This window comes from Nicotiana tomentosiformis, chromosome 7 (assembly GCF_000390325.3).
Source record: "Nicotiana tomentosiformis chromosome 7, ASM39032v3, whole genome shotgun sequence".
Classification (NCBI taxonomy): domain Eukaryota; kingdom Viridiplantae; phylum Streptophyta; class Magnoliopsida; order Solanales; family Solanaceae; genus Nicotiana; species Nicotiana tomentosiformis.
The window spans coordinates 106901621-106916220 of record NC_090818.1 but is presented as its reverse complement, the minus strand read 5'-3'; the positions used below and the strand labels follow the sequence as shown (position 1 = coordinate 106916220).

Below are 14600 nucleotides of genomic sequence, written 5' to 3'. Positions count from 1 at the left end.
ATCCCCTTATCAGTTTATATCCCCTCTCACTTGTATATATATATATACATAGAGTTTCGACCGAATCTTATCTGCCCTGAACACAGTTCTCTGATTTCACATATCGCAGTAGTGCATCTTGTAGTACAAGAATATAAAGTTGCAAATGCATCCTTCGTAACTTGAAAATTGGGCCATTCGTGCAAAATTTCAATAAGCCGGGTCAAAACTTAAGTAATGCACCCAAAAAAGAAATCCGTGAAAATCACCCACTTAACTACAAGTTTCCTTTTTTTTTTTTTTTATTTATTTAGAAACTACAAGTTTCCTGGACTTTGTCTATGCCTCTATGGGAGTCTTAAAACTTCTGAAATCCATTGCAATCTCGCAAACCTTATTTGGGATTTTGAATAAATATTGGTCTTGGCTTTCTGAGATTTATCGAAATTTAATGCTGTCCATATATATAGTCAAGCAAGAAAAGTATATAAACTCCATTTTGTATGCAAGCTTACTTGTACTACATATTTGTGATAGTATCATTTTAGATCGATGCTTACCTGTACACATGAGTGACTTATGTGCTTATGTCACCCACTATTTCATCAATAATTATATATGATTAATCATTGTATAATAACTGACCAACAAACAAATTAAAACAGTAACTCGAGACACTTCCTGTATGTGACTAGCTGGGACTAAGCTAGCTTTTTCTAACAAGTAGTTTTATTAGGATCAAGAGAAAGCAGAATCTAGAGTCATTAATTTTGAAGAAGCCTAATCTTATATAAACATATATTTTAATTTCTTTTTTTTCCATACGTATACATAATCTTTAGAACTCGTCCTAGATTCTCAATTTTATTCTGACACATAATCTCCAAACTTCATAAGATGAATGAGAATGTGTTCATTTGGGAGCGGACGCAGAAACTGCTGCAGCTTAAGAACTAGCTCGGTAAAAAGCAAGCAACTCATCTCTAGGAGGTAGAGATTCCTTGATTTGGCTGCAGTTAATGTACTCACCTCTCCACTTACAAAAAATTGAAAATTTTTCCCTTGTCACTAAAACAACTCCAGAGGCTTCTTCAAAAACTCCTAGCCAAAATGCCACCAAATTTGCAGCAATATCAGCAAACCCAAATTTGTCACCCACAAAGAACTTCTTATCCTTGAGCTCATTGTCAAGAACTTTAAACATTTCACAAACTTTCTCTTTAGCTTTCTCTTGCTCCTCCCCTTTGCGAAGGAAAATATTCGGTACTGCAGTCACCTGCAAAACGCTCTTAACTTAACAACAACAACGACAACACTGCGCCTCAATCACAAGTAAGTTAGAGTCGGCTCTATTTTGGATTGGCTGGTAAAAAGTATCTTATAAGCCAAAAGTCATAAGTTGGTAATACCCAACTTTTGGTTTTTGGCTTATTTTTGTACTTTTTCATGCCTAAAAGTAAGTGCTTTTAAGCACTTTTTATCATTGTCAAATACCACAACAACTAGAAAAGTGTTTTAAAGCCAATAAATACTTAAAATAAGTCAATCCAAATACCTTCTAAATCCGCACTACTGCTATACAAAATTATGAAAAGTATTCCAAGCTCTTTATATTTTTTACTCACATATAAAAATGGCACGATTAAAAAATTTCTAAAAAATATAAGACCCAAGTAAACGTTCTAACATCACTAAAACATATTCTCAACTAATTGATACCGCTTATAGAGATCTTGTGTTTCATTTTGCCGTACTTTTTTCCATAACACCTGCATGGATTAAAAGATATTGTAGGTACTTTGAAGCAACTTCTTCCCATTCGATTTTAAGTCTATCTTGTCCCCTTTTAACACCTCCACTATAATAGTTTCACACTTACGGATATGTTGATCTGAACATTGACACATGACACGACTAAACCATCATATATGGAATAAAACAATATTCAAAAATAACTTTTAACTCTTCGGGGTTGCCCAGTTGGTTTGGAGGGCGGTCATCCATACGGATGACCTGGGATCGACTCCTCTCTCAATGCCTTCTAAGTTGAGCATATCGCACAGGGCTTGCCTAGTGCAGTTTATATCCCCTGTGTGGTTTAGCTATTACACAAGGGGAGGTTTACCCAATGCGCACAAAATGCTCACCACAGAGTGCTCACCCGAAGGGCAGAGGTTACAGCTGATGCGTGTTTCTCCTCTTACCAAAAAAAATAATAATAATAATAATAATTTTAGTCTCAAATAAAAGTTTACTAAATTATGCAGATAGGTATTTACCTTATCGTCAAGGAACTTAGCCCAGAAACAAGCTAAAGCTCGATCATAAGGGTCTTTAGGCAAAATGAAAGGGCCTTCAAAAGTCTCATCAATGTATTCAAGAATGATCATAGACTCAACAATGGGTTTTCCATTGTGAATGAGAACAGGGACTTTTTTGTAAACAGGATTGGATTGAAGAAGTAGAGAGCTCTTGTTATCTCGATCTTCTTCTATATATTCATATTTCACGCCCTTTATCTTTAGAGCCCACTCAACTCTGTGACTAAATGGGCTATACCAAAAACCTAGCAACTTCACTTCTGCCATCTCACAACTTTGGTTCTCAATTTGTTGCTAATTTACTATGTTAAGCAATTTCCAGTGGTGGTTCTCTCTTTAATTGTGGTCTTCTTTTATAGAAGGAAAAATCAATGAAGTGTCTGAGAAACCAAGTAAATGATTTAATGTTTCCTCTTTGAGAATACAATTTTCTAATTATATGTTTCCATATTGACCGAATACTTTTATAATAAGCATAAGTCTCAAAATATGAGGGAGTGGTTGAAGGTTCCTATTTTTACTATTTTCTTTTCTATTTCTTCTTTTATTTTGTTTTGTATGCCTGGCGCCAAATTAAATGTTATCTAAGCCTTGAAAAGACTAATGATTATTAAATTAATTCATGTTTGTCCAAGACTCGAAAGACATATAGCTAACTCTATTTTGACTCATCACCCAGAGATTCTCTAAAGCGTACGTTATGCTACTTTAGAGATTTTACAAGAAAAGAAATTTCTAATGAGAGGTTTCGCTTACAAACACTCGAAAACTAAGAAAATTTCTATAGGGAGCATTTCTTTGCTTTAATAGGTCCTATTAGTCAAGCTAATGAATACCATATAAGGGATGATTATACCCAAAAAAAAAAAAAAAATTGCATGTACGTCAAAGCAACCTACTTCTAATTACTAAAATAATGGATAAATTGCAAGCTTGGAAGGGTAAATTATTATCTATAGGGGGAGGGCTATTCTAATCTCTAACGTACTACAAAGTATGCCAATTCACTTACTACAAAGTATGCCAATTCACTTACTTTCGTCGGTGAATCCTCCTCCTTATGTGATAAATAGATTGCATAAAATTTTTGCTCAGTTTTTTTGGAGCAATAATGTTGGCAGTTCGAGCAGACATTGGGCTTCATGGACAACACTATACTTACCTTATGAGGAAGGTGGAGTAGGATTTCGATCCTTACATGATGTTTCAAAAGCGTTGTTTTGCAAATTATGGTGGAACTTTAGAACTAAGCCTAGTTTATGGAGTTCCTTCATGAGCCAAAAATATTGCAAAAAACTTAATCCAATTGTGGTTCCTTGGAGGAATGGGTCTCATGTGTGGAGAAAGACGCTTGAGTGTAGAGATCTTATTGAACATCAAATATTGTGGCATCCAAAAATGGGATCGTCATTGTTTTGGTTTGAAAATTGGACAAGTTTGGGTGCCCTATATTTTGCTACTCCTCCAAACTTTGTTTGTGATGAATCCATTCAAAATATATATGATGTAGTCAGTGATGGGCAGTGGGATGAAGAAAAGATCAGAGAAATATTGCCGGAGGAATTTGCAACACATATTTTACATAATATCAAACCTCCTAGAGTGCAGGACATACTAGACAAGCCAGTTTGGACGCTTGAAACCAGTGGAGAATTTAGTGTGAAATCAGCGTGGGAATATCTTAGAAGTAGAAAGGATCCTCGCAATGCATTCAAGATGATTTGGGCAAAGGGATTGCCATTTAAAATATCTTTTTTTATGTGGAAAGTATGGAGAAATAAGCTACCTCTAGATGATTTTTTTAGGAGGCTAGGATATTTAATGGCATCAAAATGTTGGTGTTGTACTAATCCAATGGAGGAAACCAGACAACATGTGTTCTTCACCTCGTATGCTGCCAAGACAGTGTGGTCGTACTTCTTAAATCATGCAGGCATTGGTGTGGAGGGAATTACATTTCATCAAGCAGTGGTGAAGTGTTGGACTGCCAAAGTTATACCTAGATTGCAACCTATTATGCCGGCTTTACCATCCATAATTATTTGGGAACTATGGAAGAGGCATAACAGTTATAAATATGGGGAGTCAGTCACTATTAATCGAGTAATATACCAGATTTATTCCACCATCCAAGCAGTGATAAAATACAGAAAACCTGGGCTTATTCATGTTCCTTACAAATGGCCAGAACAGATTGATCTACTAGAGAATTATATGCCTAAGCTAAACGTTACTAAGGTGATATAGGAATATCCTAGTCCGGGTTGGGTTAAAATGAACACAGATGGGGGATCGAAAGGCAATCATGGGAGGAGTTCCATTGGATTTGTAATGAGAAATGAAGAGGGGGATGTACTGTATGCGTGTGGAAAGGAAATTCAAGAAGGAACTAATACTGAAGCAGAGGCAAGGGCCATACTTGAAGCAATGAGGTATTGTGTCCAGCATGATTATGTGCTTATAGAGCTGCACACAGACTCGATGTTGATTAAAAACTCTGTGAATGGAGAATGGGTTGTTCCTTGGTCTGTGGCTGAGTTTGTGGATGAAATTAAAGAGCTTATGGCACGGTGCAATGTAAGTATATCTCATACATTAAGGAAAGGTAATAGATTGGCAGATCATCTAGCTAATTATGCTTTAGATATTGGACCCATTGACGCTCATGGATTCTGGGAGCTAGATACACAAAGTAGGAGGATTGTGAATATTGATAAACTCCAATATCCAAATCTAACAATAAGAGTGGCGAGAAATTAGAAGGAGGGGAGGTAACAAGGTGGAGTAAAGTGTTGCAGTTTGAACTGATGAATCTGGTGCTCAAAAGGAGAAAAGAAGGTCACATTGAATACTATGATCGAATCCTAAGGGAGGAGTTCATAGTTTACTATTTTTTAACTAACATCTTTTGTTTTTTTGCAGGGAACGATACTGTTACCATGCCTCGTCTTGTGATTGAAATTCTATGGGTGGTATTAGCACATTGTGCTCATTCCCAGGAAAGGATATCATAGATGACCACAAGCATGGAAGCATGGAAGATCTCCAGTACTCGAGGGTGTTCTTATTTCCCTAATACATCAATGATCAGTACCTATCAATGGAAGGTGCAGCTAAGAAGGAAGTGCTTGAGATGCAACAGTACAATGCCCATGATTATCAAAGGGCCATTCAAAGGAGGTACACTGTTTTGGCATCAAAATATGGGAACTATGAAGGCATTGGGGTATCATATCCTAGTGCACTTCAGTTATTCTACATCCCTACAATGGTGCCACACAAAGGACACATTAACCTACTGTTGGAATTCACAAGAGATTCAGGACAAACTGTGCATGATCAATTATGTACACTTCTACTGGACGCAAGGAGCAATGAGGTTTGTGAACAAGTTTGATACACAAGGAGTGGAAGAAAATCTACAACTGCAATTTTCCTGCTAGGAATATGATGGGATATCTACAGAACAAGCATGGATCGCACACGAAAACTGGAAAAACATGGTTAAAATAACATGAACTGACGAGAAAATTTATGTTTCAGTGGGGAACATTACTGTAGCTATGCCTTGTCTATTGACGAACTTTCAATTGGTGGTATTAGTACTTCTTAGTACTCATTCCATTGGAGGGGAATCATGGACGAGCACAAACACAGAAGCAAATATGGGAAGCAATGATACTGATGCCCAGCAGAGTCACAAGAAAGAATACTCAAACTGCTGGATATGGCTCAGAACTTTGTGTAAAAAGCCAACGTTGAGATACATAATCTCAATGCAGTACTCTTATTTGATTTTCCAAAGGAGTAACCATACACAGAGTTCAAAGGAAATTATAAGGAAAGCACAAGAAAATCGACATCAAATCCACATGCTGCTGCAGTGCTGGACAGGGCATTTGACATGGCAATCTTGGCAATATTTTTTGGAAACCATTGATTCCAACTGGGTACCTAACTCACTGCGACATAACTATAGGACAACTCAGGAGGATTTTGAAGCAAAGAATGAAGCAACACACAGAAGGAGAGCATGCGAAAATGATGGAAAACATAGAGCAAGAACACATATCTGGGCAGTAGTTGCTTTCCAATTTAGGAGCAGAATGAAGTATTGGTTTTCATGCAACTGTGACTGGGAGGATATATTTGATACTGTAAATGGTAATGCACTAAGAATCAAGATGCAGTATGATGAATTTCACGTCAACAACAAAAGGACAGTAACTGTGACACAACAAAAAAGAGGCTATGTACCCAATTATCAGATTAGGACTGGATTTCATATGGAGCAGGGCTATAGGTGCAAGCAGCAGATATTAACAACTGACATTAAGCAGGACTTACAAGGAAGAGGTGCTAAGCGAGAAACACTCCATCCACACAAGGATCATGCTCGAAATAAGAAAGCAAAAGTGCAACTTCATCAGGAGAAGCTGATGTTGGGCAGTGCTGGAGACACAAATAGGCAACTGTATGACACTCAAAATTATTAAATGCAAGCTGCATTTTCACATGAAAAGATCATCAATGATTTTGGCAATCAAATGTGCGCACATGCAGGAAGTGGCTATGTCTGTAATAGGCTAGTTTTTATACAAGTTTTATACATTCTAGTTCATAATTTTACTAGATCACTTTGTAATATCACTTTTGGGAATCTCAAGCCCAAATTTGATAATAGGATCTATGTAGTAGTCATATCTTATAGTCTTACATATCGTAAGACAATATGCTACTTTGTTTTATTGCTTTTACTATAAATAAAAACTAGTCCTAGGCACTGCCTAGTGGATTGCTTAAAAATAAAAATAAAAACTACTTCTGAATTCTACATATTGTAATGCACCTTTCTTCCTAATTTGTGTGTCATATTCTCTTTTTTTGTTTATCTCAAAATATTATTTTTTTTATTTAGAAATAATTTAACTCTAAATTTTTTATTTAACACTTAATGAAACTATTTATAGTTACACTAATGTCTTTGCCTTATTTTAGAGATTCGACAAACTTTGAAAATATTTCTTCTTTTTTTAATAAATAATTTTGTGTCCAATCAAACGAGTACATTGAGAGAGTAGGAGTATATCTTTTGCGGTACAAGAAAAGTCGTCAGTGCAAACGCAAACGTCAAACAAGGCAACTAGGTTATTTTGGTGGACTTGCTTTGCTTTGTTGACAAGAAACTTATTCTAAATCTCTCACTATAGAAAAGAGGACTAAAACCACCTCAAAACAAATAGATACATATTCTTCAACAAAGTGAGTTTTGAAGCCAAGCTAAGCGAGAAACAAAGTTCTAAAAAATGGGAGAAGTTAGTTTGCTTGGTGTTAGTGGCAGCTCTTATAGTCGCAGAGTTGAATGGGCTCTAAATGTTAAGGGAGTGAAGTATGAATTTATAGAAGAAGATCTACAGAACAAAAGTCCTCTGCTTCTTCAATCCAATCCTGTTCACCAAAAAATCCCAGTGCTAATTCACAATGGAAAGCCCATTTCTGAGTCTATGCTCATTCTTGAATACATTGACGAGACTTTTGAAGGCCCTTCTATTTTGCCTCAAGACCCTTATGAACGAGCCACTGCACGTTTTTGGGCTAGGTTCCTTGACGGAAAGGCGAGTTTATTTCCATAATTCTGTGCCTCTATTTTTTTATTTAGTTAATTTCACATATAATCATTGAATTTTACAAAATTATTCTTTGTCATATTAAAGTAACTGAATGCTGAGACAATACTAATGATTGAAAAGTCAAAGTTCCGATGTCGGATAATTTTCTTCCTTTTGTTTTGTTTAATGTTTGTTGATTGTATTTTGTTTTATAAAATATGGATAGTCAAAATATTTATATGATTGATTTTTTTTATTTTCTGAGCCAAAAGTTATGACCTTTCGGTCATTTGTTTACCCTGAGCAAATTACGATGGTTCAGTTACTTTAATGTGCCAAAAGATAGTCCTTATAAATTAAAACAGATAAAGTCCAATTGTTTTAACGGACAAACAATGATGTTAGAACTTTATCATTACAAGCAATAAATCCTAAGAATTTTTTAGTTTTTCTTTGTGCTTTCAGTGTTTGGAAGCAGTGGGAAAAGCTCTGTGGAGCAAAGGAAAGGAGCAAGAGAAGAGCATACAACAAGAAGCTTATGAGCTGCTGAAAATTGTTGACAATGAACTTAAGGACAAGAAGTTTTTTGGGGGAGACAAAATTGGATTTGTTGATTTAGCTGCAAATTACATACCATTTTGGTTGGAAATTGTTGAAGAAGCAACAGGGGTTGTGTTAGTTACAAGTCAAAAGTTTCCCCATTTGTGTGCTTGGAGAGATGAGTACCTCAGCTGTAGTGAAGTTAAGGAAAACCTTCCTGATAGGGATATGATGCTTGTGTTTTTCAAAGCTAAAGTTCAAGCTGCGGCTGCTGCTAAATGAATATCTATCGAATTGATTGTAAACTTTTAAGATTCTTGTATGTGGAATAAAGCTTGTCTACAAAATATTTTTTTGTATAAATATATGGTAATGTTGTATACAATAAATTCAACGTGGCTCGGACCTTCACAGCGAGAGTTTAATTTTATTTACTTTTCTCTGACAAATACTTATATACATGATCTTGAAGGGGAAAAAACTAGGTAGGGTTGCTTTGCCTAGAGAGGGGAATTACAAGAATATAATGAATCTTAGAGCACTTTTGGACATACATTTTTTTTTTCCTTTTTTTCCAAAAAAATTTCACTTTTTTCAAAATCAGCGTTTGTTCATAAAATTTTCAATTTTCACTTGAAGGTTCATTTTGGAAATTTTTGAAAATTTAAAAAATTTCAAAAAACTGTTTTCAAAATTTTCACTCACAAAACTTCAAAAACAACCCAATCTGAAATTTATGTCCAAACATAACTCTAAATTTCAAATATCATTTTTACTTGAAAAATATTTTCACCATTTTTTGGAATTTTACGGTTCTTATGTCCAAACGCCTACTTAGTTTACGATTACCATGCCAATAGTTCTTCATCCAACACTTGAACCATGTATGGTCAAACTTTTCTACAACTTTGTTTTTGTTCCGATAATTTTTTTTTGTTACAGTGAAGTTCTATTATAGAAAAAATATATTATAATATAATATAAATATCGATTTCAAAAAAAACTTAGCTTTTATAGTGAATATAATGAATGTTGTATAGAAATACCGTTATAGAGTAGTCTGATTATATTTCTTTAGCTTTGACTTTTGGATTCATTAAACTGAGATCATAATTAAGCATGCTCTATTTCAGTGAATGCGGTTTTTCGAGTATCTTCTCCAATTGTAAATATCTCCAGATCTGTATTTAACAATGAAAAACTAAATTAGTAATTATCTTGTACTTAATTTTTAATTCTTTTGAATTTATAATTTCTTTTGTTTAATTAGAGAATATTTATAAAACACTCTTTGGCATATATAAGCTAGGGGTTTTGGCATGGTATAATAACATACCCATATAATTAGCAGAAAATAGCCCTAGTTATAAATATTAGCATCAAATAGTTAGTAAATATATATCATAATAATAATATGCATATCACAACTTTTTTTTTCTTCTTTGTCTATATCAACATGTATATTAAAATTTTATTTTCATTCTTTGTATATAAATAATATTATTCTTTGTATATCGATAATATAAAATTATATATATAGTTATTGCTGCCTTTATATCAATGTATATCACAATTAAAATATTTTATTATTTATATATCACAGTGTATAGCACATCAGACATGTGTATACCAAAATAGATATCATAAGTTTACTTTTCTTCTTTGTGTATATCAAAAATTAATTTTCTTTGTATACCAAAATATTATTTACTCCCGCAATTATATTTATTATTTTTATATTTTAAAACTTGCTTAAACATGCTATATAAAAAAAATTTATTTTTCGATCATAATTAATAATTATATTATTTGTATATCACAGTGTATAACATAATAATAATGTGTATATCAAACAAATTTATTAAAATTTTATTTTCCTTCTTTGTATAACACATTTCAGATTGAAAACTCAAGTTCAAGACGACTTGACATGTGTATCCCCTATTGTAACATGTGTATATCTCTATGTACATCAGTGATATCTCATGTGTGTCTGTGTATATCCATAAAAATTTGTGTTATATATACGATATACAATGTGATATACACGGGGGTCCATAAACAATTGTGTTGTATAAACGATATACAAAGTGATATACATAGACGTCCTTAAAAATATGTGTGTGATATACACTGATGTACATGATATACAACGTGATATATACATGTCGCAGTTGGATTTTTAGGTCTGATATTTTTACCTGAAACCAGTCTAAATCACTTCTAATCTTGCTCAAATTTTGTATATAGCATTGTTTAGGCATTTTCAAGCAATTTCAATCACACCCACTCATTCAATCCAAACAAAAAAAGGAAGAGAGAAGAAAAACGAAGTTGAAATATATTTTTTCTCTTAGTTTTTGCTAATCTTGCTCAAATTTTGTATATAGCCTCGTTTAGGTATTTTCAACTAATTTCAATCATACCCACTCATTCAATTCAACCAAGAAAAGAAGAGAGAATAAAAATAAAGTTGAAATATATTTTTTCTCTCTTAGTTTTTGCTTCTGATTTTCTCTGATGTGAGATCAACCTTACTTTTTCATCCCACTGATTTTTTTAACATAATTTGCAAGAATTTTTGCTAAATTATGAGAGAAAAGAGAAAAGATAGAAGAAGAAATACAATGAGAGAAAAGGGATGGGAAGCCAAAATAAGCGTGTAGTTTTTTTTGAGAGAGAATATAAAAGAGAGTAGTTTTGTTAAGATTTGGCTATATAATGCCAATTGTTTGGGGCTATCTTTGCCAAACCTAATATAAAACTAAAAAATTGCCAATTCCTGTTATGTGTTGTTATAGGATGCCAATTTTTCTATAAGCTATAGAGTTTAAAGCCGATGAAGAATTCTCAGATTGTGTTTAAGTTCTATGTTGGTGTACTCACCACTAAAAACATACCTACAACACAGAATATATATTTGAGAATCAAGAATTGGCATCCGAAGTTTAATCCAAAGTGACTCTCAACGTGGAGCACCAATCTAACGGTAAAACTTACTCGCAGTGAGAATACAAATTACTAACTAATCATTATTAAGTGAAAGTTTTCGTGCAAATACATTTAATGTATCTACTGATATAAATATTTTATTAAATGAATAGAACCTTCTACTTAAATTTTAAGACTTGTGATTATTACTCTCTCCTGTCCGCAATAAGTTTCTATTTTATCTTTTTATTTTGGTCCAAAATAAGTATCTATTTACATAATTAAGAAAGAATTAATTTTGTTTTTTCAAAGTGTGCCCTTATTTACATATTTCAATGTATCAAGATAATAATTAATTAAGATTAATTTAATTAATACATATTTTTTCTATAGGAGTTGATATTTCCTTAATAGGTGTATCAAATGTAAAATGGTCAATTCTTATGGAGTGAGTGAGTACTAGTCTTCCAGTCAATATGGAAGCATCAAACCAGAAAATTGACTTGTCAAAGAAGAAAAGTTGCATTTGCTTGGTTAAACAGACACTTCCTAATTTTTACCTCTATAAAAGAAGACCAGAGTTCGAGAGATCAGAACCACCACATAAAATTCGTCAACCAACATTGTAAAGCAAACACAGAGAACCAAAGTTGTGACTTGTGAGATGGCAGAAGTGAAGTTGCTTGGTCTTTGGTATAGCCCATTTAGTCACAGAGTTGAGTGGGCTCTTAAGATTAAGGGCGTGGAATATGAATTTATAGAAGAAGATCTACAAAATAAAAGCCCTCTACTTCTTCGATCAAACCCTGTTCACAAGAAAATTCCAGTGCTATTTCACAATGGAAAGCCCATTTCTGAGTCTATGCTCATTCTTGAATACATTGACGAGACTTTCGAAGGCCCTTCCATCTTGCCTAATGACCCTTATGACCGTGCTATAGCTCGTTTCTGGGCTAAGTTTTTTGAAGAAAAGGTATATTCTTTTCAGTGCTATATATTCCAATTAATTGGGAATATATTTTAGTAATAGTACGTTTACCATATTTTACGAGTCTTTCCATGTTAGAGATTTGTATGTCGATAGAAAATACAAGGAACTTCTAGTACCTTTTTTTTTTTTTTTGTATAATATGACTTAGATGAGCTCAAATAAGGCAACATCATCAGACAGATGCCAACTTGCTTGGGTTGAAGGTTGTTGTTGTTGTAGTGGTAAATTCCTATTTTGCATAAATTGTTATTGAAATATAAGTTTTGAGTGTTCTAAATTTGCAGGGGACATCAGTGGGGAGATCTTTCTTTCTAAAAGGAGAGGAGCAAGAAAAAGCTAAAGAGCAAGTTTGTGAGATGCTGAAAGTTCTTGATAATGAGCTCAAGAATAAGAAGTTCTTTGTCGGTGACAAATTTGGATTCGCTGATATTGCCGCAAATGCTGCGGCACTTTGGCTGGGAGTACTTGAAGAAGCATCTGGAGTTGTTTTGGTGACAAGTGAAAAATTTCCAAATTTTTGTGCGTGGAGAGATGAATACATTTACTGCAGCCAAAACAAGGAATATCTGCCTCCAAGAGATGAGTTGCTTGCCCATTTCAGAGCTCGCTTTCAAGCTGCAGCTGCTGCTTCTGCTCCCAAATGAATACTTTCTTATTCATCTTTTAAGTTCCAAGATTTTGTGTGGCAATAAAATAGAAGTGGATTTAGTGCGGTTTAACTGAATCATTCGTATTGGCTCGACCAATGTATGTTATTTACTGTGTTCGAAATGGAAATAAAACAGAGTATAATATGAACTTGAATTAATTCATCTACTGAACTCACGTGTCCCTGAGGAATTTAATTCCCTCATAGTAATTGTATACGGCTGAAACTGGACCCATAAGCCGACCCGGTTTCCGATAAAAAAAATCGAGTAAGGAACGCGATGACAAGGAACCATAATCAAGGTAAGGGACTCACCAAGTGAGGCATCGGGGGCACGAGGCCATGACCCCGGATCGGTCCAAATCTCAAGAGACTTCGGAGAGCATTATTGGACGATCGAACACGATTAACGGAAGGCCGTGATATCCGCAATCAACCGGGTATCAAGGCGCAGATCTAGGCACATACCGACGGGAATCTAGTAATCAGTTAAATGGGAGATTTTTACCTTTTATAAAATTGTACTTAGGGTAAAACTCCCATATTATATAAAGGGGAATCTAATTATTCATTGGATACTTGTAACACGCATCCCTAAGTAATATACTATTATTTCACTATTATTCATAGCTTTTATTCTCGTTCGTCGGTGCTAGCCATTGTGAATTCGGATCGAGGGTGGATATTTCATCAAGGTTGGAATCATCCTCCTCGCGTGGTTTGAATTTACTATATCTTTATTTGTTTAATCTAATGCAATTTATCATTCGTATCGAATTAATCCACGTATCCTTAAAACCACTTACAAATTTATTTATTATTCATTTTTTAGGGTAAACAGTTTGGCGCCCATGGTGAGACTAAAGATAATAGTGACAATTTGATACAAATTTCCATAACACACCCTATTTTACACTTGTTCTTTGAAGAGTCTTCAATTTCAAGTCAAAGTTCAAAATGTCGAACTCCCAATCTGCACCTCTAAACGTGGATGTTGAGTCCGGTCACCGAGGCGAGAACAACAATATGGTACCCAGTAGCGAGGTGCCCCATGTCGATCCTAGCGGAGTTCCGATCGCGGACCCTATCAACGCTAACTCACATGTGGCAATCAATGTGAATCTGTCTACCGATCCTGAGAACAGCGTCCGCGGGGGAGTCCGATTGACATCCCAAAATACACACGGCGGTAAGGAGATGAGATCAACTTGCGAGTGATCTTCGAAATGCTGCAGGCCCAACAGGCAGCGATAGCCCAGCTACATAACCAAAGTCGCGCCCTCAGCAAAATTGAGCCCGAGCCGTCCCGGAATATCACTCGCATAAACGAACCAATTATGGAGAGGCCGAGCGAAGCTGAACCCGAGACCAACCCTGATGTAAAGACGCGACCGGTCATTTTTAGCTCTAGCGCGTCGTTCAATAGTTTGAGGTCGTGAGCAACTTCACTTCAGGTATTATGACTTGTACGCATAGTCGGAATTGAGCTTCAGGGAGTTTAAAGTTGATTTGGAAAAAAAATTCTCATTTCGGAAGCTTTAAGTTGGAAGAATTGACTAAGGTTGGATTTTTGAGTAAAC

At 34.7% G+C, this 14600-nt stretch overlaps 5 protein-coding genes across 5 annotated transcripts; 4 read left to right on the top strand and 1 right to left on the bottom strand.

Annotated features, from left to right (window-relative positions):
- Nucleotides 1-747: 747 nt before the first annotated feature.
- LOC104100717 (probable glutathione S-transferase) lies at nt 748-2678 on the bottom strand. Its single transcript, XM_009608021.3, has 2 exons — nt 2259-2678; nt 748-1255 (listed from the first exon to the last, which is right to left on the bottom strand). Exons 1-2 carry the CDS (start codon nt 2565-2567, stop codon nt 926-928), a joined length of 639 nt encoding a protein of 212 aa, XP_009606316.1. The 5' UTR covers nt 2568-2678; the 3' UTR covers nt 748-925.
- Nucleotides 2679-3698: 1020 nt separating this feature from the next.
- LOC138896160 (uncharacterized) lies at nt 3699-4547 on the top strand. Its single transcript, XM_070180945.1, has one exon. The coding sequence runs from the start codon at nt 3699-3701 to the stop codon at nt 4545-4547; it is 849 nt and encodes a 282-aa protein (XP_070037046.1).
- Nucleotides 4548-4574: 27 nt separating this feature from the next.
- LOC108945913 (uncharacterized) lies at nt 4575-5314 on the top strand. The gene is made up of 2 exons (XM_018772271.1): nt 4575-4992; nt 5223-5314. The coding sequence occupies exons 1-2, from the start codon at nt 4575-4577 to the stop codon at nt 5312-5314; spliced, it is 510 nt and encodes a 169-aa protein (XP_018627787.1).
- Nucleotides 5315-7479: 2165 nt separating this feature from the next.
- LOC104100718 (probable glutathione S-transferase) lies at nt 7480-8883 on the top strand. Its single transcript, XM_009608022.4, has 2 exons — nt 7480-7915; nt 8375-8883. Exons 1-2 carry the CDS (start codon nt 7607-7609, stop codon nt 8729-8731), a joined length of 666 nt encoding a protein of 221 aa, XP_009606317.1. The 5' UTR covers nt 7480-7606; the 3' UTR covers nt 8732-8883.
- A 3033-nt stretch (nt 8884-11916) lies between these two features.
- LOC104100719 (probable glutathione S-transferase) lies at nt 11917-13183 on the top strand. The gene is made up of 2 exons (XM_009608023.4): nt 11917-12353; nt 12656-13183. The coding sequence occupies exons 1-2, from the start codon at nt 12045-12047 to the stop codon at nt 13013-13015; spliced, it is 669 nt and encodes a 222-aa protein (XP_009606318.1). The 5' UTR covers nt 11917-12044; the 3' UTR covers nt 13016-13183.
- Nucleotides 13184-14600: the final 1417 nt, after the last annotated feature.